Source organism: Embiotoca jacksoni, unplaced genomic scaffold (assembly GCF_022577435.1).
Source record: "Embiotoca jacksoni isolate LCO1_2020_lvr unplaced genomic scaffold, fEmbJac1.0.p SCAF_5, whole genome shotgun sequence".
Classification (NCBI taxonomy): domain Eukaryota; kingdom Metazoa; phylum Chordata; class Actinopteri; family Embiotocidae; genus Embiotoca; species Embiotoca jacksoni.
Window position 1 is genome coordinate 4710537 of NW_027185403.1, and position 26547 is coordinate 4737083.

General features: G+C 39.5%; 1 protein-coding gene across 6 annotated transcripts in view; it reads left to right on the forward strand.

Annotated features, from left to right (window-relative positions):
- Positions 1–26547, forward strand: part of diaph2 (diaphanous-related formin 2) — a 370474-nt gene that overhangs the window by 100321 nt on the left and 243606 nt on the right. For all 6 annotated transcript variants that reach the window (XM_069170528.1, XM_069170529.1, XM_069170533.1 and 3 more), the window contains 7 exons: positions 9234–9308; positions 9415–9484; positions 10213–10349; positions 13732–13840; positions 16620–16730; positions 17944–18056; positions 21045–21161. In XM_069170528.1, the coding sequence (XP_069026629.1) occupies positions 9234–9308; positions 9415–9484; positions 10213–10349; positions 13732–13840; positions 16620–16730; positions 17944–18056; positions 21045–21161 (732 nt within the window). The remainder of the gene's footprint in view (positions 1–9233; positions 9309–9414; positions 9485–10212; positions 10350–13731; positions 13841–16619; positions 16731–17943; positions 18057–21044; positions 21162–26547) is intronic.

A 26547-nucleotide genomic window follows, 5' to 3' on the forward strand; every position in this document is an offset into this window, starting at 1 on the left:
AGGAGAAACAAGTCGGGAAAGATTTTGAAAATTACATAAATGTTTGTTAGAGGTCTGTAGGCTAAGGCTTCTCTGGTCCTCTGATGTTTCAGAAATTCATTCATCAGTGGATTTATTTTTGTCTTACTTTTCAGGATGGTTCAATCATTCTTGTTTTAGAACAGCCAAAGAGTTTTATTTGACTGTTAAATGTGTCATGAATGTTATGACTGTCTTCAAACGGACGTGACAAGCAGTCAGAAATGAGCAAGTTAACTAGTTTTTACCCTTGTGGCTGACTTCAGAGCTGATGTTTGCCCTTCTTCCTCAGAGGCAGTGAAAATGATTTTGAAGGCATAAATGTCCTCAGTGTCTGAGTATATTTTAAGAGTGATGCCTATTTCATTTTATGACACCATCTGTTAACCTCCAAGATAGCCATATCTGTTACAGCCCCAGAGTGATGCATACATAATTCAGAAATATCTGATTGGAATTTTATATTGATTTAGTCGGAAATTATTTTGCCCCAGTATAGGAAATATCCGCCACGTATAGGAAATAACTGTCTTATAAATCTCTAATTATTATCATTTTTAGTATTTCTTATTATCCATTGTTTCCAGGCCATAGTTTACACGGTGTTCTGGAGCATATTATACCTTTGAACACAATACAATATCCATGGTGGATTTTTCTATATTAATATATATTCCACAAACAGTTTTTTGTTTTGCATGTGGGATGTAACCCAAAATATCATTTGACCTGCATCCATTTTTAACAAACATTTGAACAGGCAATCTGACCAATATGTTCAAAACAGTGATGCATATAACACTTTTATGCTCAGGAAAAAAAAGCATCTATCACCTTTCCCAACTAACAAAAGTCATTCTGTCTGCTCCAGAATTTCGGAGCGATGCGGAGCTGTCCCAATGTTTCACTCGTTCTCCGCAGATATCAAATAATAGCACAAATTCTGATGAACACAGTCTGGGAGGTTCACGCTGCCACTTACATGGATCTACTGTTAAAGGTGCCAGCAGTAAACGCTTGAATAAAATGGCACCATTATGGCTTTGAAAAAAAGAATCATTTATTTCAAAGTGTTTTCCATTTAATTTCCATCACCTTGTTGAAAGATGAAAGTCATCTTTACAGAAGCTTGATCATTTTGTAGATACACTGCATCAAATCTGATGATCAGTTTCTAATTTTCATGTTACCAATTAATAAATGGTTGTTGGGGGAAAAAAAAAAAAGGCCTTTTAGCTTAGCAATCTGCTGGTACTGCTGATTTCTGTTAACCTACAGTGAGTTGTTGTGGGGAAATTCTTGTTGTTCAGGGGATTAGACATTTCAGGAGTGTTTTGCACCATGTGGGGGGGTCATTTCAAAGTATGTATGAAGCATGGTGTGCTGTCAGCTCTCTGAACTTAATAGTTGATTTAATTCCGAGAGACTTCCACTCTCCAATCTCTCACACTCCTTTCATGCTCGCACAATAACCTTCCACATTAATTTATGTAGTGGATCTTCAGTCTTTCTTAAAGCCACATTTTGGAATCAAGCTGAGACTCAAATACCATTAGAAGTGCAAAGTGCTCCTTTTGAGCACTGCACTGTTCCCATTCCTGTGCTTGCTTGGCTACACCAGAAATCCCATTTGGGGAGTGCTGACTCCAGATATATTGTCCTCAGACTGTGCTACTCGCTGTAGTACCAGTATCAAACAACAGTACCACCCCAGGTGGTTCTCTGAATATCTCCTCTGCTGTAACTCAGTGAACCTTTGTGTTTTTGTTATATCCTTATGAAAAATAAGTTTCAGGAAAACTACTTTCAAACAGTTTATCTACACAGTGCACACAGCTCTTCCATGTTCACCGCTGTGGTGCATTACATTTAAGAAGTGTGAAAGCCAGCAGGAGCAAGAGACCGGAGATATTATCAGTGCAGCTTTGTGGAGTGACAGCATGGATGGACAGGGAGTGCATGCTAACTGGAGTTACAAGTGAAACATATCTGCTGCTTGTTGTTCTCTTTCAGGGTCAGCACAGGTCAATGATTTTGGCTTCATTTGGATGTATAAATGCTGTATGCACATTGGGGTCCATTATATTCAGTGCATTTCAGTTCCTTGGCAGTTTACCATGTTTCTACTAATCACTGATGTATTTGCGTCCTGTGTGAGGTGATGGTTTATATGAATAAGGGGCAACAAAATAACAGACAGAATAGTGTGGGTGTTAGGTTTTTAGGTTAACAAAAATTATGATAGTTTTTTAAAAAGTGTTTTCTAATTACTTTACTGCTATGTGTGTGTGTGTGTGTGTGTGTGTGTGTGTGTGTGTGTGTGTGTGTGTGTGTTTTTTTCTGTAGTCTGTAGTTCCTCCATTCATACATGTTGTTTGATTTGGACAGGATTAATTTATCAGCCTTTCTACACACAGCAATTAAATCATAACCACCTTGACAGCTTGTACAAATTCTGTATTGGAGAGTTGTTCATACTATTTTACATTTGGAAATAGTAGTTGTAGGCAAGCTAGCTGTGTGACTATGGAGAAATAGGTGTTAGTTGGTTTGTCCATGTAACAGTGTGTTGGTGCAGTGGCATCAGGTCCAAACCTTCAGTTCTCAAACATTCTACACCAATGAGCCAAACCTGACTGTATGCAAGTGAAATAAATCCTGTTGATTATCTCGTAACAGAAGCTCATTTTAAGGTCTGGGAGTATTTGTTGTCAATGTCTTGGTTGCCGGAGAAATGGTCAGGTGTAAAGACCTAAGGGACTTTGAGAAGGGCCAAGACATTATGGCCAGAAGGCTGGGTTGGAGCATCTCCCAAATGGCAAGGCTCGTTGGGTACCCCCAGGCAGCAGTGATGAAAAGCCACCAACAGTGGTCCGAGGAGCGACAAACCATGAACTGGCGATGGGGTGTTGGGGGATGTGCTGGAACAGGTCTGCTCCACAGCGGCTCCATCTGCTGCTAAGGTGGCTGAAATCTTGGTGCCAAACACCACCGGGCACCTTCAGAGGTTTTGTAGAGGCCATGTCTCAGCAGGTCGGAGCTGTTCAGAGCTGTTCAGGCCACATTCAAAGGACCTACAGCAAAAAAGGCAGGGGTGGTCCGTCTCATTAGTGTCTGTTAGTGGACACACTGTGGATGCTAAAATGCTCAGGGTAGTATGAAGCCCCAAGCACATGTGAGCCCATGTATCAAAAGCATTATGATCTTCTCTTCCACTGCTGTTTAGGATATAAGGAGAGAGCAAATTTACTTTTTTGGGCCTTTACTGTGTTGTGTGAAGAGAATTATGGCCTCATGGGTCCTCTGGCTTGGCTTATTTTTCTTTATTTTCTTTTTATATTTCATGGAACACTTGATAAAATGTAGGCTGAGAAAATGAATTAAGTATTGTATGCTGTGTTTTGTATCAGTGTTGCTGTAAGTTGCGTCAGCTGCAGGTCTCATGATGTTTGGGTTAAGAATTACCTTAGTTTGGACCGAGTATTGAACAGAGAGCCCTGTCGTCTGCTTTTAGCACCATTTAACTCCAGTAACACTATGATCGTTGTGATGGAAATCGTGGAGATGAGGTGAAGAAGGCAGAGGAGACCGTTTTGGGTGTCAGCGCAGTGTTGTTTATTGGCAGCAGCTCGTACGAGGAGAGAGATCACAATATGTGGCAATGCCTGGTTGCTACGCCTCTCTGCCTGTACTCTCACACGGGCTCAACTATAAGGAACACATTGTGTCCTTGGCCGAATACGGTGAGACAGAGAGTCAGACATGATCAACATGTACCAGGAACAGTTAGTTCCTGGGGTCGGGGTGTCCCTTATGGGACCTTCACCCCATTCAGGGAATCAGAGGAGTCTCATAATTTGTCAGGACTAAACAATAGAATTTCCTTGACAATTGTTATATATTTTACCTTTAGCAAAGTCCACAACTGTCAAAATTATTTTTTGTTGATTGTTGATTTTTAATTAATGAGTTAAAGGAAATAAATGTATTATTCTTCGGGAAGTGAGGAACAGAAATGTATATTTAATATTTTATATCTAATATCAGTCATCTGATATGCCCATTGCATTACAGTCATTTCAGCTGGCTATTAAATTGATCAGGGTGTAATGTAGCTCCATGTTTGTCATGTTAAATCACTAAGCAGGCACTGGTGGTGCTTGGTTTCAAGCTATATTGTTCAGACCTATTTGTTGCATGGTGCATTGGGCCTCATTTGGAATTCTGTTGCACTGAATAGGTCAGTAGTCCCACAGAGGGACAGTTGTATGGCTCGGCCTGTAATACAATATGAAAGATATCGTACTTGCACAGAAGCTTTCAGTAACAGAGCTCCCCACCTAACCCTGATAAAATAATAAAACTGGTCTTTAAACTGAAATCAATGCACGCACAAGCCATCTACACACGAGGCCAGTGATCAGTCAAACAGAAACGCTGCGACAGGATCTGCCTCTCACTGTTTCTGTCGAGTCACTTACCATGGCTGCTGATGCGCAGTAATATTTTCATCATGTACTAACATTTCCCTCGCCAAGTATTTGTAGAACTCAACACACACTTTACACTTTCTCTTCCACACTCTTTGCTATGACATTTCATCTGCAACCCTTGCAATATACAATGCTCTACACGCTGTAACTACTTCCCTTAAGCAAGACATTGAATACAGCCTGGAGTACCACTCTGTCCATGCTGGCATCACTGTGAGGTGACTAAAATCCTTTTGCAACTTATTTAGATCATGGCTCTTTGAGGCTTTCAGTGAAGGACTTTGAAATCTAGTTATGTCAGGACTGTCTGAATGATGGCACAAGGTGTGCTTGATGGTAATAGTTTTTATGCAAAGACACCCTCAAGTGAAAATCCCGTTTTTAACCTTGTTAACACGTCCATGTGGTGCTTTTTTGGGTTTTTTTTTTGTATTACAAGACATGAGTGAAATGGACCAGGTAGGGTTTCATACTTCACATACGTAAAGAACCAACCCCCATCAACCTGAAGGGCAGAGCTTTCCATGTCATCAAGCTGCCAGCTCGATATGCAGACAAGCAGTGGAGGGATGGGTGGAAATCGAGGCCGGGCCTGTATCCAAATTCATAGACCGAGGCTACCGAATGAAGACAAAGGTGTTGAGGTGCATCTAAGCTACTTTAAGACACGAAGGTTTTTTTTCTTGGAATTTAAAGGAGTCTCGCTACTGTTTAGCTTAAAAAACAGTACATATACAAACATAAATTGCAACACATGCCAATATATAAGGTCATATTTCCTCATGGTGGCGCCGTACTTTGCTCTGTCATTTACCTTACATCAGGATGGTCTGGGGTTTCTCCCTTTCAAACATGTGTTTGCTGTGTGATGAACTACTGACCTGTCCAGAGTCCTCTGATGGGCATGGGCTCAGACCCCTGTGACTGTAAGCAAGATAAGGACCATAGAAATTGGATGGATACCGTATTTTCTCATGCATAACTACATCTGTTATGGCAGTACATGTCAGAAAGTCAGTAATATCTTTTGATCTTTTGGGAAACAGATGTTGTGTGACAGGAAGACAGATGATCTGCAAGATATTTAAACTTTTTTTGTATTAGGATAACATCTTCGTTGAGAAAAGTCCGCAACATAATTAACTTTTGATGAAGCTGAAATCTTGTTTAGTGAACACACATCTTGTTAGTAAACATAATCTGTACTCCTGTTTGTGGGATAAATACATTTTATAACCAGTCACATAACTACAACATAACTGCCTCAAGCCAGCAGAAATAACACAACATATACAATAAGAAATTGCTTCCAGAAGACCGACCATGCATTTTTCATTTTTGCCTGCGGAATATACATGAGTGCAGAAAGTAACACAATTTGGTGGCACTTAACTAGAGGATTATATCCATCAATATTAGATGAACACGTTCTCCCCCAAGTTAATGAAATCCTTGGATGTATGTCCACATTAGGAGATGAAAGTGATAAGGAAAGGATTTGATCTCTTCGGTGTTGAAGTACCTGACAGTAACACCAAACATGAGCTTTGGCCATATCTACATACAATAAAGAGTTTTGCTGCTCTGCTTCCAAAATATCAAGAGTTGTTGAATGTTAAAAAAAAGAAAAGAAAAAAAGTTTCTAAACTTAATTAATGCTGATCATATGTTGGAATAAAGAAGCAGACTGGCAACATTATTATTACTACACGTTTTATAGTTGAAGAAGAATTACTACTGTTATTGGCTTCAGTAGTGCTATTTTGCTGTCCATTGAGGCAGTTTCTCTGATGAAGAGACAGGGGGCATTTCAAAGCCTCAGGACAAACACTACAGAAGTACCGTCTTTCATTTTCTTTGTGGTAACTTTGGGGACATTTAGAAGGCAAGCCGTAGAAGACCCAAGGGTATACGTGAGAGGACAGAAAATGATCGACAGTCTGGGATGTAGGGAGGACTCCAAACATTGAGTGCCTTAAAAACCTTGAGGAGGGCTGCATTATGTTGCAACCTGCAGCAAGACGCACATTTTTGATGAAAAATGTACTTCACAGACAATTTCACTCCTTCCTCTCTCTGTCTCAGTCAAACAATAATACACAGAAGATAAACACGGAGCAGACACAAGACACTTTCCACCAACACCTGTTGCAGAATTTCTAATTAGCATTCTCTTTTAATTAGCGTGGCTTCTCTGCGGAAGGTTTTTTATTAACAAAGCTTATTGACTTGTTTTGTGAATAGTTCTTGTGCGTTGTTTGTTTTAGATTCATATTCATTTGACTTTTCAGATCTCATTTCATGTAATAATTTTGGATACAGCATTTGTAATCAAAGTGTACCAGCCCTGCGGTGTGGATACCTGAAAACACGCAATAGTGATCACTATGTAAAAATGCGTCAGTATGCTCTGTAGAACTGAAAAATGGATCCTAAAAACAACAAAGTCTCAACCGGCTTCCTTTGAGAGAAGAGTTGAATTGGGGATTTTTTTTTTATAAAGTTGAAGCAAACAAATGTTAAGCATTTTATGTAGATGGATGGGGAAGTGAAATTTTGTCTCACTCTGACAGCTGCAGTGGTTTTCAGTCTGTGTACTGGTCACAGTCTGTCAATAAATGGCTTTATGTGACAGCATGTATGAAAGGTCATTTCAACACATAACAGATGTCCAGTTTCTCTTTTGTTTATTCAGAGCCTCCCCTCTGCTCTGTTAGGAGATGATGAGAATCTGGATATTATAAACTCAAACTTTTTCTGAACTTAAGTTGTATCTCCCTGTAAAACAAGATGATTCACTTATTTGTTCAAGAGAGTCCATTATTTGCACTTTATACAAAAAAATTGAGGTGATATAAAGAAAACAAACAAGCAAACAAAAATAAGTGGGTAAAAGTGTTGGGGTTCCTGTATTGTCATACTTAATGTGGACAGAATCCGCTCAACAAAAAGATGATCTGCATAATAATTACTCAGAAGTAATTAGTAAATACATTACAGGGCATAAGTAAAAAAGGGAAACTTTTTTGTGCCTTTTTCAATTGATGTGAAAGCAATGAGTGAAGATGACATCATTGTTAGAACTTTAATCAAAGCATAAATACTCATTAATTAATACATGCACACTCTTTTGAAGGTAGAGAGAATCATGCTATAAAAGCGGCACAACATTGTCAACATACTATACATTTTCACTTTGTTGACTGTGATGACCAACTTCAGATGCTAATAATTTAATTAAAACGTAAATCTATGCCCCGAAAAGAGCACCACCTTCATCTTTAGGCACTGAGGATCAAATGTTTTTCTATCCAAACAAGCCAGACGACAAAGTATTTTTTTTCCCCTGAATCTTTTTTCACACGTTGCTGATATTACAGTTCCACTGTGTAATAAACAAAAACATTTTTCACAAATATTGGTCCCATTTTCGCTCTCCGAAGACTGACATTACCATCATTACTGAGGAGCATAAACAAAGACTGTGGACTTTACTGCATTGTACTCCCTCATCCGTGTCACCTCCTCTTCCTCTTTGTTGTCCCAGTCTTCCATTTACTTGTACCACCTCTGTACCACAAATATATACAACTGCATTGTTATCCTGCAGTAAACTGTGCCAGTTTGTTCGTTCTCCTCTTTTATGGCCTTCAGCATGTGGAGAGTACATGCAGGAAGGAAACATTCAAATTGGAACGCTTTTGGTAAACAGACATTAGTATAGACATTCATGGACATTGTGATGTTTTGTTTTTATTAAGAAAACAGATCATCATTATACACACACACACACAGTAAATATGAATAACTTATAAATTGTCTCTGCTTGTCTGCTAATGAAATTTGAGTAATAGTAGGTGGGGGTTGTTGTGCATGCTAATTTAGTCACAGATCAAAGAAATACCTCACCTCATCTTCGCTAGTTGCCTCAGGCTAATGCATCTCATCCCTAATTGAGGGTCTCTTCTGACTCACTGAGTCAATACAAATGGCTTTAATACTCAAACCATTATTATTTCAAATCCTTGTCAAAAAGGCGGGATAAATCAGTGACTTATGCCCCGTTAATGTCACAAAATTGTTCCATGCATTTTGCGTTATTGACAGCTAGAGCCCTGAAAACAAGTAATGCTAATGACATAATCTGGCTGTGACCACACTGTCCCTCCTCCCGTCCCTCTCATCTACTTTCTCAGACAAACGGGCTCATCTGCACTGGATCATTTGCTGTCTCCTGATACGCTGTGGTTTATTGCCAATTATCTCTCGCGATCCATTATCGATTACAGTGTTATCTTTCTTGCATTGCTTAATCTTTTGGCACAGTAACACAGCGGCTCACAGGGGGGCCTGGAAACAAACTGCTTAGCGATGGGAACACTAGTTAAGATGGATGGCTGTTCATTTGCTTGTAAATTGGTACAGTTTAAATTCAAACTGACTTCGACTGTATTCAGTGTCGCGGAGAGGGCAAGGCGGGTTTTGATTTGCAACGCTCCCTGTTAGGAATTAAAAAACACAACAACAGTCAATTTATCCAGTTAAGTGTTAAACCTCTGGTATTCGTCTGGATGAGTGATTTTCTCTGAGGTTAATACAATAGTGCTTGTGCCTGCTTCTGAGAATCACCGTGGCTGATAGTGAACCAACAAGGCAATAACAATTCTGACTCAATGTTTGATGATTTGACTTTTTCTTTGTGTGTCTGTGTTTTCTCTCCAGCTGGGTTAATAACTTCGGTCATGAGGGTCTCGGCCTTCTGCTTGATGCTCTGGAGAAGCTGCTGGACAAGAAACAGTGAGTTAACTCATATGACATCACATCTCTGTGTTATTTCATAGTGCCGGGTTCTGTTGATGTAATCACGTATATAATAACTTTTCTGTTTTTTTTTTTTTTTCAGGCAAGAGAATATCGATAAACGGAACCAGCATAAACTTATCCAGTGTTTGAAGGCTTTTATGAACAATAAGGTTCGTATGAGTCAACAAAGAAAAGACAATCCACTTAATTACTTGAGCTTGTTTAATATCAAACAATGTTTGAATTCAGTAGTTAAATGGTAAATGTAATTTAGAAATGAATAAAAAGCATGGACAGAGGCCACTCTTTTTACAGTTATTTAAAACATTTTGTCTCTTAGTAGCTCAGGTGGCCGTTATACCAAACCTGATTTAAATCTGGACTCTGACAAGCCTGGGATAATGGGACAATGGGACAGTGAAGTGAAGCTAATTTTACCGTTTCAAGCCCACAGTCTCAGTTCTTTTAATTATCCTTTTTGAGAAGGTCTGGCTCATTTCTCAAAAGTGGCACACATTTCAAGGATAGATGAACTATTGATATTGCTTCTCTATGAGTTAATCCCCACACGTGGTCATCTCAGCCCATTCCTTCAGTTGGTGGTGGGAGAGGGGAGGGGGGCGGGGAGGACTAGAAGGTGCAGGAGACTATAAGTATTTGTCCCCATAGTCCTGTCCTGAATTGAATTAATTTATCATCCTCTCCATTTTCTCCAATGGCCTCGTTGTCCCTCCTTAAAAGAAAATTAAGGCTAACTATAACTTACGTACATTAGAGCTTTTTTGTGTAATTCATTTTTTACTTGAAGTGAAAGTTCTCCATGAATGCAAATGCTCTCATTAATTTATACCCAATGGACCTTTTCTCTGTCCTACCTCTCTTCTTCCTTGTCTCACAGTATGGACTGCAAAGGATCTTGGGAGATGAGCGCAGCTTGTTGCTGTTGGCACGAGCAATTGACCCCAAACAGACCAACTTGATGACAGAGACTGTCAAAATTCTTTCTGCTTTCTGTATTATTGGAGAGGAAAACATGTAAGTTGAATTTCATTTACCTGATCATTTTTCACTCATTTTTCTTGCACATGTGATGTGCAAATGTATCCTAATGAGTGCCAGCCAGCTTTGGTTTTATTTACAGATTCTCAAAATGGATGTGAATACAATTTGCGGAAATTAAAGCATGAAAAAAAATAAAAATATATATTTAAGAAAACAAAACTGTCCTTACAAAACAGTCTCAAACACAAACACAATTTGCGGACCTTGGTGTGCATCATTTTTAATTAAAACAATTTTGAACTGGAGAAACTGTCAGGAGGTTTCAGCAACAGATATGTTTGAAAAAAGTATCTGCATGGCTGGAAGCGGAAACATATGTTTTGGTGGTATAGTTGACCTTTTAAGTACTTTTGCTTAGCCTCAGTTCAAAGTTTTTATGTTGTTTTCTTTTAGTATTCAGAGTTAAGCGAGGAACACATTTTCCCACATTTGTCAGTAAATCATTGCTGATATGGAAACAGCACAAAACCTTTTCAAAATCCTGACGGATGACAAAACAAAAGTAATATAAGGATGAAAGACATATGGTCCATATCTGGTTTGTTTACACACAGTAATGTTTCTGCAGCAGCAGGAGGGAAGGAGAACATTGCATTATTAGTATTGCCTCAACCTTCTCCCACTGGGTGGCATGTACTTTTACAGAGATTGCACCCTGTGCATATATATGTTTACCCACTGTGAGCATATACTGCATTTAAAGATGACCTCAGACAGCATAGAAATCTGTTGGGTCACATGGTCAGATGATGCAGTTTAGTCTGTTTAATGTGCTGAAGTACTGAGTGTAGTTTGCCACAGACACAACCTGGCTGACAGCTTATAAATTGGATTTAGGGGTATGTTTTTTATTGTTTCCCACAGGGCCAGACTAGAATAACAATGGCACTTCAAAGTCAGTCTCTATGCAGTGGTGGAAATAAACAAACCCACAAATTCTGTTGGAGAAGCTGAGTTCAGCAATGTGTCTCATATCTTTAACCATCCAAATAGGGCTATGTGATTGTAGTTCTCACCCCTACTGTGCTTAGTTTCCAAAATGTTTTTTAAATTGCAGAACATCAAAGAGTTTAATCCAACTCATTTTGGATTTCAAGGAATTTGCTTTGATAGAATTGCCTTTTAATAGTTAGATTTACTTAGATTTTCAATAGGATTGTATTCCACAACTACGTTGCAGCTGTATCTATTTAACAGTTATTTTAGACTTTAACCTGTGGGGGAAACATGTTATTATCAGGTGGCAAATACAGAGAATTAAATGCTAATGTTTCTTAAGTTATATTCTAAATGTACCGTGACTTGATTTGCATTACTTTGCGCTCTGTGTTTTTTTAACATCTGTCAGTCAAACATTTACATTTAAGAGCGTACATCTCTCAAAGACATCTTTAGATAATATGTGTAATTGCATGAGGTCCACAGCAGACATTTGTCATTGCAGGAAAAGCACAGGTGAAGTTAATACAATAATTAATGACTCGCTTCCATCTAAGCATGACAGTAAACAATGTTACTGAGCCAAGATGCACAATATGTGGTTACTGCGAGTGATAAATCTATTATGAATCTCATAACCATAATTGTTATTGATTACAGCTGTGCTTTGTCGAATGTGATGTCAAAGTGTCCGTGTGGAAAGGTATTATTTTGGGGTCAAATATGATGAGGAAGGGAGGCATGCTGCATTGAGATGGAAATTATATTATATCCCCAACAAGTTTTACCAAGCCGTCGCTGCTTCTTTAGTAAGTCAAAATACAGACAGCCAATCATAATTAGTTTGATTTAAAGCAGTTAGGTAATGTAGATCAATGCTAGAGTCGTCTTGACTCAATTAAATCATGACTGTTTAAGACTGATGCACATTGATGCGTTGAATATTTAGACCCGTGTTCTGTTCAGTCACCACTTTAACGCTCACAGACATACTTCCTGCTTGCAAACAAACACACACACCACCACTATTTTAAGCAGATATTGGGTGTACAGGTACAAATCCTCCTTTCTCTGTATTTTTGTTCTCACTTTCTGTTTTTTCTCCCTCCCCCTCTTGTCACTCCAAGTATTCAAGAATAGGTTGAAGTAAACATGGAGATCTTTGCCATGATCATAACCTTGTATTAAAATGTCCGTATCCTGTCGAGATGACAGCCAAAAGGAGCTGAGGCGTCACTTATTTATTTATTTTTTTTTAGCTCAGAAACTTCTCTGCCAACCAGCGTTGTGACGCTGGCTCATGTTCAACACCCACTTCAGCTGACAGCATGAAAAGGGAACATGACAAGTTAAGCAGATCTATCTCGTCTGTTTTGAAGCGTCGTCTGAACTGGCTTTAAAGCTACTCAGTATGCGGCTCCCCGTGTTTGTCTGTGACTTCGTAACCTCTATCACGTAGCTTGGCCTTTTCATTTATCTCGGCGTGACGCTTACTCCACGCACGGGGGTTTCTATCGGTCAGACACGTGATCTCCCTCGCTCACAAATCAACTGGTAGTATTTTGTCATCCTGAACATGGTAACGTTTGGGTTGTTACAAGGTAACAAAATGATGTGATGTGTGTGATTACACATGTTTGTGCAGACATAAATTGATAGCGTGAATATTTATTGATTTAATAACTTTTTTTGGGGAACATTGAGTGCAATGTTCAGGCGAATAGCTCTTTTATACCCATGAGGACTGTTGAGGAGCAGTTAAGCTGTTCAGTTTCTTAACGGGTGGAGGCAAAATAGCGCCTATGGCCTTGTGACACAGACCACCTGTTGCCAATTATTATGTACGCATATTGTAAATCACTGTTCACATAACTGCTCATAAGGCATCAATTTACTTTTATTGCAGTCCCGCGCTGCACCGAATTTCTTATTCCTTCTCTATTTAGAGGTCGAAATTGTCCAATACCCTACTTAGCTGAGTGCCTTCAGCCCTTGCAAGTACTCTAAATTGCTTACCTTCTCAATTGGTGTATTTGAACATTAGTCTGGCAGTCCCTACAATGATTTGCAACTTTTTTTCACCCAGTCAAATACACTCTTCCACAATTGCTTTGACAACGGAACACATTTGCAGTAAAACCCTGTCTTGGTCTAGCGTCACCTCAGTAACAGCAAGATGAAGTCAAAATTGTGCACCGCAGCAATAATAGACCTGCTTGCATACAAAAAGATGGAAAGCAGCAGCGTTTGTCAGTGACCAAAGACTGGTCGAGTAAACGTCCTCACCAACACACAAAGGACGATAATATACATGGTGTTTGAGCTGAATATTGTGAGTAAATGTCCTGTCAGCGAGGTGATAAACGTGTTTGTTGACTTTGCGTTTGTGTGCTCCCTGTTCTCTGTTGTCTTCCAGCCTGGATAAGATTTTAGCTGCCATGACAATTGCTGCAGAGAGAAACAATAAAGAGAGATTTGCCCCAATTGTGGAAGGACTGGAGAACCATGAGGCCCAGCAGCTCCAGGTAAGAAATTACATACACACACATACAAAAAAAAAAAAGAGTTAACATTACTTATTAATATTCAGCATACATTCACTGCCCCTTCTATATAATTATTTCCTCTGATGGATAAAAGTGACCTTCATGGTTCAGTGGCTAATCCAATAACCGTTCGAGTGACCACTGATATTCTACAACACACTGTTATATGAATGAATACTGTAGTACTGTACTGTTATGTGGTGTTACAGTATGCTTTTCAGGATGTATTGTATAGTCATACACACTGATTTACACACCAGACAAAAAAAAACAAAAAAACAAGCAACTTACTATCAAAAGCAGGTGTTTTTGTCATGTACAGTGGAACAGTGTCATTCACACAAATTCCATTTTGTCACAAGGACCATGTTTGACGCAGGCGAGACTTAAATTGACAGTGGTGTCACTCCAGGGCCTCGTGTTCTTCAACCTCACCTGTCTTCGTATGCTTTTTGCTCTTCCTGTTTTCGTGTCCACTTGTCATCCTCACAGCACCTTGAGCACATGATGGTGATGTGATGGGAGGGTTATTGAAATGCACTCGGACCTCCATTGCTCCTGCTTTAATCAAAAACACCTGCTTCATTGAGCACTTCTACTGAATAGCACCACTTTTTTTTTTTTTTTTTTTTTCAGAAAAATGATAATAAAAAAAAGGATGTTGCGTTCTTGTTCCTTTCATTTTTTTCTTCCTCTCACTGCCTCGCTCATTTTTTTTCTCACATCTTACAAATACTTCCCCCTTGCTTTTTTCTATGTTGCTGTCAAGTTGGGTCTCAGAGGACTCCATGTGGAAGGGCAACTAAAGCACCACACCTCTCCTCATTTTCACTAGTATTCTTCAGCAGCGGGGAAAAACAATATAATGGCAATAACAACACCACTTAAAACGTGTTTTTTTTACAAAGCCAAAAGCAGGGAATTACTTAAGGAATTACTTTAGCTGCAGGGATTGAGAAGTCATGATGGAAACTGATGAGGCGGGTGGTGGAAGAGAAAGTAGATATTCTTTTATTAGGGCGCTGTTGTTTTTCCTTTAAATTTTGCCATTAATGAAATGAAGCTCTGCTAATTGTGATGTAAATTAAAATGCTTTGCTGATGCAGGGGGTTCAAGTAAATTAATAGACTTTTTATCCAAAACCTGGGATGGGCTAGAAAACTAAACTTCGCTAATGTGATTAAAATGTGTTTTACCGTAGTTCAGGGTGTACTTGTCTACTGAGCACGACCGAAACTCTGCATTTCAACATTAATGCCGTCCCGGCAGTGCCACTTTTAATTACGATGTTTGCAACCGCCCCCTCCCACCATGGCAGCATTGCCTCTCTCTAAACCTAAAACAGATTATAACCCCGACCCCATCCCTGCCGCTTCCTACTCCACAATACATGACTGAGGTATGTTTTGATGTAAGTATCTATCTGTATGCAGGAGAAGAGAAAGAATATTTCATGAGCTCCATGGCTTTCTTCACTCACATAAATTCTGTGAAGATTTGGTGGAGTTTCTTTTATGTATCTGGCCTCTGGTGGATACAGTAAAATGTCAGGTTTCAGCGCGCAGATCTTATTCGAGGCCCTCAAGCTTTCGTCAAATATGGAGGAGTCTGCCGTGTTTGTGGTGCCTGGCTGGTGGCACTGACTCAGTTGCGGTTTCCTTTCCTGCAACAAACTTGTGCTTTCTCAAGAGAATATACGGTATCGTATCTGTATCAAATAACAATATGCATCTTTCACCCCCTAAGTGGCTAAATAACGTGTTTGTTGTGCTGCTGCTACAACTTTTCAGCAACCAAAACTAGATATTAATGCTCTTCACTCCAGGTAGCTTGTGTTCTGCTTTTCACAAGACCAAAACACCCCCAGCAGATATAGTTTATTTGATTATAGCTCCAGTAAAAGATGACTTAAAATGTTGTTTGATTATTAAAAAAATCTGAAACATATTGGGGTCATAGTGGAGGACAATCAGTTCAAGATTATTATATTTTCAGTTCAGATGACATTGAATGAAATGATCAGTGTTTGCAGATTAATTTCCCCTCATCCAGGCATATCTCTACTTAAATCTATTGAGTTAGCTCGATACCTTTTTTTTTAAACCTTGAAAAATAATACATCTGACCCAGGAAACAACTCAGAAGCAACATTGTTGTGACTCTTATTAATAACACATACAATCCAACAGTACAGGGTCATGGTTTCAGAAGGCAGTGTTTCACATCGTCCATGGGAATCCTTCAGCCTGCTATCGATTGTCTGTCCAAGGAAAACGGTCTTATCCACGGCCTGCTCCCCTGAAACACCTTACTGCTCATTACAATTCATCAGCGATTTCCTCTTTACCGTCCACCCTCCCCCCCGACCACCCACCCAGGACGCACACCCACACACACACACGTACACACTTTGAGGCTTTTTCTTTACCAATAAATCCATCAATATTGCACATCTAGTCGAAAGACACACCAGGCTTGGACTTTCTACCATCTTTGTGTCTGCTCTCTCTCCCCTTTTATCTTCCTCTGCTTATCATTTCAGTGTCTTTTCTTTAATTTTGGTTTTGCAAAATAAATATTAAGAGCGGGCAATCGCTGCAAAACCCATATCTATGCTCCATCGACTGAACACGGAATAAATAATTAAATTACCTAATCTTATATTGATATGCTTTGCGAGGAATATCTCTTTTGTATCTCTTTGCTCATTTGATTTTCTCTATTTTTGTATTTGTCGTTTTCTCTGTCTGCACCACAGGTTGCTTGCATGCAGCTGATCAACGCCCTGGTCACCTCCCCTGAAGACCTGGACTTCCGGATACATCTACGCAATGAGTTTTTAAGATGTGGCCTCAAGAAGATCCTTCCTGTGAGTTACCAAACTATCAGAGAACACGTGGTTAGATTATTCACATGCATGAAAATAGATATGCCCCTCACTTTGTTCCAACAACAATCTAGCATTTAAATAATCCAGGTGTAAATTTGAATCCTTTTTCATTGTATGTAAGCTTTGAGGTTAGTGACATAAAATCACAAAGGCCAGACTTGCCAAATCATACAAATATATATATAAATAAGACTGATTTTTATTACTGTTTATTTAATTATTATTAGTAGAAGCCCTTGTCAAGTGTGATGCAGTGCTGGCACCTCATCACACAGGCATCATTATCAGCAACCTTACACATCTCCACATAAGCCGAAGGCAAACGAGCTCCAACTCATCACTCAAGCTCTCATTTGTCGCAAGTGGGGTGAATGTGTCACAGAGCCAGTTGTTAAAAAGTCATCCCAGCTGCTCCTGTTGATTATTACTGTCATTACTTTAATTATCTTCAATTCTTCCCCCTGATATGATAGAGTCTCGGTGTACAGTCATTTATGAATGCCACATTTACCGCTTTTAATGCCGACATTCAGACTGACGCTCTTTCATCTAATTATGAGTTATGCTCAGGAGCCTCTGTAGCTGTTGGCAAAGAAACAGAAAATAAAGTCCACTGACAAAAAGAAAGCACAATTTGTTTCGTTCTTATAGTCCTTGACGCATGTATTTGGCTCTACTCCTCTTCTCCTTCCCTCCTTCTTTTTTTTTTTATGCCATTGTGCACCTCCCTCTGAAGCGGTGTTGCTTGCTGAAGACAGATGGTGTACCCAAAAAAATGGTGCAGGGTGATTGATACCTGCAGAAATTGGGTTACATTTGGCCCTGTCTCCGTCTGTAAACTCCACTGCTCGTGATTCATAGAGAAGTGGTAAAGAGCACCTCTGTAGCCCCTTGTGACTGGAACAGGTGTGCAGGAATTGGGACCGTCTGGAATACTAGTGAAAGGGTTCAGAGCATCTCAGTTCCTGCTTTTCTGTACAGCTGCAACAGGGAAAATAATATTCAGGTGCTACAGATTTTGAGAATAGATCCATTGAACAAGATAAGATTTAATACTGCAGAGTAAAGAGTTGTAAATCGTTACAAACTAAATGTCACTGTGACTGTTTATTATAATCCACACTGCAGGATGACCTTCTTTCAAACTTTTAACACGTTATCAACCATCTACTGTGTGTCTAACTCATTCCAGGAGCTAAAAGAGACAGAGGAGCTCGACATCCAGCTGAGAGTGTTCAATGAGAACAAGGAGGAGGACTCGATCGAACTCTCCCATCGCCTGGATGACATCCGTGCTGAGATGGAATATCCTTTTGTCCTCCCTCTGTGTGACTATACAGATGAGCAGGTCTGCAGAACTAGCTGCGAGGGACGAGTATATATTCTGAGTTTGGTCAAGCTTTATAAGCCAAAGCCCCTCATGGCTTTGTTCATTAGAGAAGGATTAGAGGAACCAGAGCACAATATCTAGCGCCATCCGTGGCCAGGTATTCTAGGTAAATAACCCTGTCATCTTAACCTCTGACCTCTTCTCTCTTATTTTTATTTACCATTCTCTTCCTCCCCGTCTCCTCTCCTCTTCACTTTTTGTCTTTTAGTTGTGGGTTGTCAGACTCAAGAGGAAGAAATCAAATAGGCATGTGCTCTCCTCTTCTTACCACTTATTATGCACAGCAGACAAATACTATTTTTTATGCGGAGAGATAATGTATTTTACGGTGAAGGTATTGTCATTTCTTGTTTTTGTGTTCCACTGTAGAAAGGTAAATTTCACCTCTCTTATGAATGTCCATTTAACTCCAAGCATTCAGAGTAGAAGTTAATAAGGTGAGAAGTAATTTAGTCCCAAGTCGGAAACTTCTTCAAGCATCCCAGAGAAGAAGCCTTTAATAATTCACAAATCTTCTCTCAGGCTATGTATGAATGGCTGACAATGTGAGCAGACAAACCAGACTCTGACAATTGTTATGCAGATGTTCATTCCCTCAACCTTTTTCTTCCACCAAGTCCCACAGTTCCAGTGCGGGCACAAAGTGCTGCTGGGAGTGACAGTTTCTGTTGACACATGTAGGTGAGGGGAGGAGGTTGTGTGTGTGTGTGTGGAGAGAAGATGGAGAGGGGGGAAAAAGTGCACCTGGATTAATGATGTGCTTGAGCAGGTTCACAAATGAGAAGGCCCAATGTTTGTTTCCAAGGACAATGCGGTATCGATCTGTGCGGTCTGAGCATGATTCGAATGCCTAGGCTACCTTTTGTCACTTTTCCTGCGTAGCACAGACACAGACACATACGTGCATGTATATGCATGATATCACGCAGGTAGTACCTCTACTACCTGAGTAGTGCATATGTGTCTTGTTTCTCCCAGCAGTTTCATGAATATTAACCTGAAGAGGCTCGTCTCCTCTGTGTCCAGCCCAGGTCCAGGTGCCAAGGAGGTGACTCCAGGCCCCTGATAAATATTAATGAGCCGTGGAATGGTGATTGATTGACCCCACCACTGACTGGCCTACATCACACTCGACTGCCACTCATGTTTATTCATTATTTGGAGAGAGAGTGTAAAGAGAGAGAGACAGCGAGTGAGAACGCGAGCATAAGGGGGGCTTCCATTGAATGGATTGGCATTTTACATTAGGTTTATGTCTGCAGTTTAGTGATAGATGAAGCTAGTTGGATACATTCCCAGTGTGAGCTCCTTCTCATGTCCTCTCAAATGCTGCTGTGGTGAGGCTATAATTGAATCTCACAGGATTGCTAATTCTCCCAGGCTTCATACACAGCTAATGCAATGGAGGGAAGTAGTACTTTAGAGGAGCCTGTATTCCCATCCCTGGTTCTCTAAAAATTTGATACGAGATCAGAGTTTAATTACAGACATTGTTGAAATTAATAGGAACATTGTCAAACAGTATTTAAAAGAATTGATCTGCTCCAGCTTCCAGCATCTGCAGATTGTTTTGTACAGATGATAGCAAGCTCAGGCACCTAAAGATCATGAATCAATTTCTGCATACGCTCTTAAGTGATACTCTCTGTGCCGGAAGCCAAAGGGAGGAGAATCACAACATATGGTGCCACTGTGTTGCAAATGTCACTTGATCGCTTTGCAGTCAGTATGTTGCACTGTGTAAATATTTGAACACACTTTGCCAAGATCCACACTTTATGTTCGGATGACAATCAGATTTTTTTTTTGTTTTTTTTTTGTTATCTTTGCAAGCTTAACAATGCAACCGTCTCCTTGGTCTACTTTTTTCTGCATGTGTGCACATACTGTATCTGAGAGGCATATTCTACTTTTTCAGACAGCATGAGTCTCCATAGGGAAATCCTCCTTTCTCAAGCAAACAAATTAAATAGACTTCAAATCATGCATTTTTCTTCACTTCTCAGAGCTTCACTTTCACAACTTTTATTAGATTTCTGATGTTTCACATGTTCTAACTTCATTTTGTGCTTCTAATCAAATTCTAATGATGTTTCAATGCACATGCCCATCTTCTCCTGTGCTCTATGTTAAATTGTTCCTCCATTGTTTTTTTAAGTCAGTAACATCAGTATGAAACATGTTGTGCTTCTCTGAATAAGAGGCATCACAAACGGCTACTTTTTAAAACAAATAGTCAGCGAATATACAAATAAATGATCTTCAAACATGACAAATAAAAAGTGAGTCAGTTTGATTTTACATCTGTTTTAGATGTCAAAGCCATGAGTGTTTCCTCCTGGGGAAAGCAAATATAAGGCACATAATCAATAGCTTTTGCAAATTTAATAACTTGAATTTTTTTGCTCCTGAGTAGATGTCGGTTTCAATCTGGGAACTGAACCTCAGCCGTATTTTGCCCTGCGAATGATCGGATCCCCGTCATTCCTAGCTTAAACATTCAAAGCAGTGAGTTTCTTCCTGTAATTAATTTCCTCCATCTTGAAAGGTCTGGAGTGACAGGTAAACCAGAGGGAGCATTCTTCATTGACAATCTCCCTCCTCAAGTTAGCTGTTTACAATGTTTCAGTTCCCCCAGGAGAGAATGGATAAGAGGAATCATAGCTCTGTTTGCTTTTCCACAATGATACCTGTCAGATAAAGTGAGTTGAGGAAAAGGGGGAAATAAATGGTTCTACTGAAAACAAGAAGTCATAAAAAATTTAATGTTTACAGGAGTTGAACACACCTGGATAATGAACTCCAACTGGGTGTCTTTGCAAGAGGTCAGCCTTAACAGTTAACTTTAAAAACTAAAATATAACACTGTAATAGGGTTGTTTTCCTTAACCTTTCTCCTGCACTGATATGAACGAGGTGTACCATCTCCTGTCAAATATGGTGAGAGAAACCGGCTCAGAGGGGTACTTCCTGTCAATCCTTCAACACCTATTGCTCATCAGGAATGACTATTACATCAGGTAAGTTCTACGTGGTGTTTACATACCGCTGGCCTGCTATTGACTGATGACCTTGTAATTCGCTCTGTCAGGGTGCTTTTATAGCTTCCAGCCTTTTTTTTTTTTTATTTTTTACAAAAAAAAACAACAAAAACAGCGCATTAATCACACCGAACTTATTTATTAATACTTACAGGAAATATTTATTTCCCTCATGGGTCTGTCTGTCTGTTTGTCTTTGGCCATAATTGCTTTAAATGTAAAATCCAGGTTTAAAATTTTTCATGTGAGGAAACATCTTTCCAAAATTGAGAGCCAAATGAAATGTGAACAATTGCAAAGTTGGTGTTATTTACCTACAACTGTGAAAGCCTTGCAGATGCTGCATTGAACCAACATCTGCACAACTCTCTCAGTTGGAAGTACAGATGAGAAAAAAAGCTGTTGAAGAAAAAAAAACTAATTCTTCAGTTTATCTTATATGAAGAAACTGCCTCACTGGCCTCTGTAGCTTTTAATCTATACGTCTGTTGAATTTCTGGCCCCACCCAACATTGGGAGCATGTTAACTGTGCACTATAGTGCACTATGAAGTGCTCCGCTGCAGACTGAAAATAGCTCGTAGCTACTATTAGTCTGCAGCAGAAGAACAATTTTTAACTAGGTTGCAGTTGCTGTGTAAGAAAACACTTTTTCTAACCTTCTTTAATTTTATACACTAAAGTAAAAAAAAACATAAATGATCAGAGTAACAATATCATTTTGTTATTTAGATTTTTTTTTTTAAGCTGCACAGTTTGCTTTTTACTTTACCTTTGAAGAGCAAACATGTCTGGGAAGGAAGGTCACTACTCATCTGAATGGAGTGACACTGATAAATTCACTGCTGTGTCAGACCTTTTTGCAGAAATAAGACTTAAAAAAGAAAGTTCGAAGATGAAGGGAGGATGAGAGGAGGAAGATAAATTTACCATAGACAAGTTGCTGTTCCCTTGGAGTTATGAATTATGTATTCTTCATCTATTCGGAGGAAGTGAGAAATAGAATTCACATTAAGCATCTAGTATCGCCGTGTCCACCTCTGCTCCAGTGTCCACGTACGCCTCTGTCAGCCAGCAATGAGAACGGATCAGTAACAGTGCTCATAAAAAAAATGATGGTGTCTTTAAAAATATGTTTTTGATTTCTTTTTCCTCCAGCCTTCCAAACAAATGCAAGGAGAAATGCACACGTGCTCACACAAACATTAACACCAGAAATGCATTATGACTGAGGCCTTTTTTTCCCCCCATACATCACTGCTGTGGAGTTAGGATGATGGAGGATGCAGTACTACAGCGCATGCAGCTATTTCCAATAGATTCTGTCTGTTTTTTTTTTTTTTTGCAGTCTTTGCCCTCAAAGACCCCCTTCAATAAAAATATAGTTTTTAACCTTGTTAACATATCCATTTTGGCATTTTTATATGCTATAAGACATATCATGAGTGAAGTAAGTAGTCAGTGCCACGTCTGAGCATATCCACTTTGCAGTGTAGCACTCAAGGGCATAGGTTTGATCTCAACATTGGTAGGGACACAACAACCCACCCCCTGCCCCACCTCAAGCCCTGAAGGTCCAGCTGCTTCTCCTTTATCCTGCCCTGCCGCATCTTCACTTCCTTTTTGAATTTCCTATTTGTAATAAAATGAACCATTGAAGAATAAGATACATATAAACATATGGTATATTTTTGAAGGCAATTTTAGATATTATGTGAATAGCAGCTTTTGAAACTAACTTGCTTTGGTCTAAATTGTTTTTCAAAATAAACTCATGACCAAATTTGTTGACTTTCAAAGGTTGTATTTGATTAACATCCAAATACTTTTATACCGCTGTTGCTTCCCAATAATTCCAAACTATAACTCATAATTATACCCTCACCTGACATCCTGAACATGCACCTGTTTCCTTATCAGCCTGCTCCACTTTTCTAGCCTGCTGCTGCTGTTTCCTGCAGTCAAAATAATTTGTTAATGGTGACATTTTCATGGGAGTTTTAGGTTGAAATTCAACACATAATTTGATATATTCACCCATTTTATGTTTACTCCTGCTGGAGACCTGAATGCTAACCTGAAGATGACAGAAGCCAGGCTTAGCTTGGTTGGTAGTATCAGCTAACGTTATTGTCCACATTGGCTCCTGATGTTCCTTTTCTTTTTTGGTGGTGGTAGTACAAAATGTGTTGGTATGGACAAAACTGCATTATGTGTGCTGCCCTGTGCAGGCAGTAGAGAAAAGGAAGTAAGTAATATAAAATACTAAATTTGTGGCCTCGCTTGAGGTATGGACTGACAGCGTAAACTCTCGCTATTCTGTGTCTTGCGGTACAAAACAATATTTGCACCTGACATAATTCTTCAAATAACCCACGTTCTCTCAGCCCGTCAAATGCCAGCATGCCGAAATTAGCTGTCTTGGGGACGTATGTGACTTCTTATGTCACTCCAAAGATAATTGCGTTTGCTCAAATAGTGGTCGAGACACCTTTGTCATCCCAAAATAGGGACGTGTCCCTACTGTCCAAAGGGCAAGCATATGACCTTGGTACTACCCGCAGTAGAGGCTGAGGCGAAGACTATAGCATATTCAATTCATAGATCTTCCCGTACTGAATGAGGCAAAAGGTGTAGAGTTACACCGTAGCAATTTTAAGGCATTAGAGGATTTTCAAACCACCGCATCGCCGGCTTGAACACAGCCACTGGAGCTGATAGCTGCCATTTTAGACAATACTTGTGATTCCCCTACACATGCCGCATTTCAGCATTACTCCAGAAGTGGCTCAGCGCTCCGCAAAAAAATACGCCTGTAGTCTTTTTTTGACGGAATCCAGACAAAGGCCGTATCAAGCTGCACAGCGCAGATAAGCCAGGCAGGAAGTCAGATGCAGGAACAGCATAGAGAATCCGCTTAATTTTCACAATAAAACATCATGTGCAGGCTTCCAATCGATGTCTACCCCCCGGAATTTCAAAAAGGACAAGGAATGGGCTCTCCTAAAGCACAGTATGTTAAATAGTTATGAAACAAATATGAGGTTGAATGGTTTTTTTTTTTAAACTGTTTAAAAACAACAAACTGTATTAACTTTGTCTGGAGGCTACAGCACAACGTAGGAAACGACAACAATAAACACATAACTGTTAAACAAATAAATAAACCATTTCACAGTGTAGCCTGCCCTCCCACACTAGAAGCACACAAATCAAAGAAAAATGACCAAATCAGGAAATCAACAAAATCGGGCAGACAAAACACTTTGCTTCTGAAACGCTGCTGGTGGGGTATGAAGGCGTGCAGAGGACGGAACAAAACAGCAGTGTTAGGTGAGGTAGCGTTGTATAAAGGTTTGTGATCAAAGAAATGGCTGTGTGTGAATACTATTCTATCTGAAGTAAAAGAGATTAAGTTGTTTATGTCACTGTTTTTTTTTTTTGTGGAATTGAAAGCACACTTGGTACCTTGATTCTTTTGTCTAATAATAATGTGAATTGATAATTCATTAAATATTTTAATTAGTATTCTAATAATAAGACAGTCTATAGTAGGTAACTGCTCTGTCTACTGTAATTCCTCCCAACACAACATTAGTTGTTTTTCTCCCCTCCGGGGCTAGGTTTATTTTTGATAATTAATCTCTCACTGGAAGCCTAATGAATGGGAGCACATCAAACCCACCCAGTAAATATAGAGCAGATCTGCTCTTTTGGAGCCTGGTGATATGGGGATTACACTGGTTATGTGGAGCAGAGCTGGATCAAGTGGCTGGGGCTGTGCTGAACTGCAAGCTATCATGGGAAGAAATGAAGGTGCCAAAGTAAAAGAAGAGGTGGGGAATGATACAGGGAGCCCAGCCCTGCCCACTGTGGAGGGGCCTGACAGTTCTGGGTCACTCTCTCCGTCTCTAGTTATCTCCACCCAGCCCCTATCTGCTCGGTGGTGGCGGAGGATGGAGGACGAAGGGAAAATAGGGCGGCTTATTGAGATAATAATGTGGTGTACATTGGTGACAGTTGTAAGCCGAGTGCCACAGTGCTTAAGCCATGCAGGGCGATGTGCGCTTTCACTAGCTTGTTCCAGTCATGAGTGGGCGAATCCACCAGCTCAAGCTTAATGTATGGCATTTCATGCTTTCAAAACAGTGCACCTAAATGCTGATTTATTCTTATTTGCTTTGGCTCTGAATTTTGTGCTCTTTCATATTTCTGTTCATAACATGATATGGTCTGTCCACCCACAAAGTATCATCAGAACATAGGCAACAGTTAGACTTGAAGCCTCGGAAATAAACTTCTTTCCATTAAATGTTTTATAAAGTGCTCCTTACCACGTATGTCTCTTTTTACTCCGATATGTACTTTGATTATGTACTTATGTGTTTGGTATTTTTGGACACAATTAACCCACCTGGCAACAGACACTTTGTTCACAGCTCTGCTTGCTAAAATTGATTATTACATTTCAGTAACATTAACGGTCCCATCCCTTAATGCTTTAATGCGGAGCCTTCAGACGGGCAGGCTTTGATCAGACTTTCAGTTTCTTATCTTGATCAAAGTTGTCATAAAATCTCAGGCTTTTGGGCATCTCTTGATTTTCAATTATTCATTATATAAATTAATCCGACAATCTTGTGGAAGCTAAAAATAAAATACTCCAGTGTCTTTACCATTCAGGGATTTGTGGATCTTCCAGTGTCAAAACTGGAGGTTGCAAAGCCACAATTGTTTTCTAAAATAGGAACAGAATTTATGCAAATTAAAGAAACATCATGTGCCACTGAGAGCATATTTGGAGTGTTGTACTACTGTATATATTTGTGCTTCGTAACACATAGAGGAACACGGCTTTCATTCTGTGCCCACTAGGAATCTGCTTGTTTTTTAAAAGGAGGTAAAATTAATTATATGATTATTGAATCAGAGGGCTGTCCGTTCTCCAGCTGTTAATGCTGGTAATGTACCAGTAATGTATTAATTCAACTCCACCCCTTTTCTAGATTTCACAATGTTGTACCAGAGTTGTGATTGCTCAGTTCTTCACACAAATTAGTCAAAACAATTAGCTGGTAACACCCACCTTCACTTGTGCACTTGTTGTTTCTTTGTTTTGGGAATTGTAATTTTAACAAGGGGGATTTATGTGCATCGTTCAGGGTTTTTCACATCTAGTCTTTAGATTAATAAAAAAGTGTCTCTGTTGGGAATTTAAACTTCGACTTCTCGTCAACTTCATGCTTAGAAAATAACAATTTCTCAGTTCGGAGCTCATTTTAAGCCGATATTGTATTTGCTAAATGTCACTTGCAATTAAAGCAGATAATGTTACAGAGAAAAGGTCACACACACCAACATGTGTG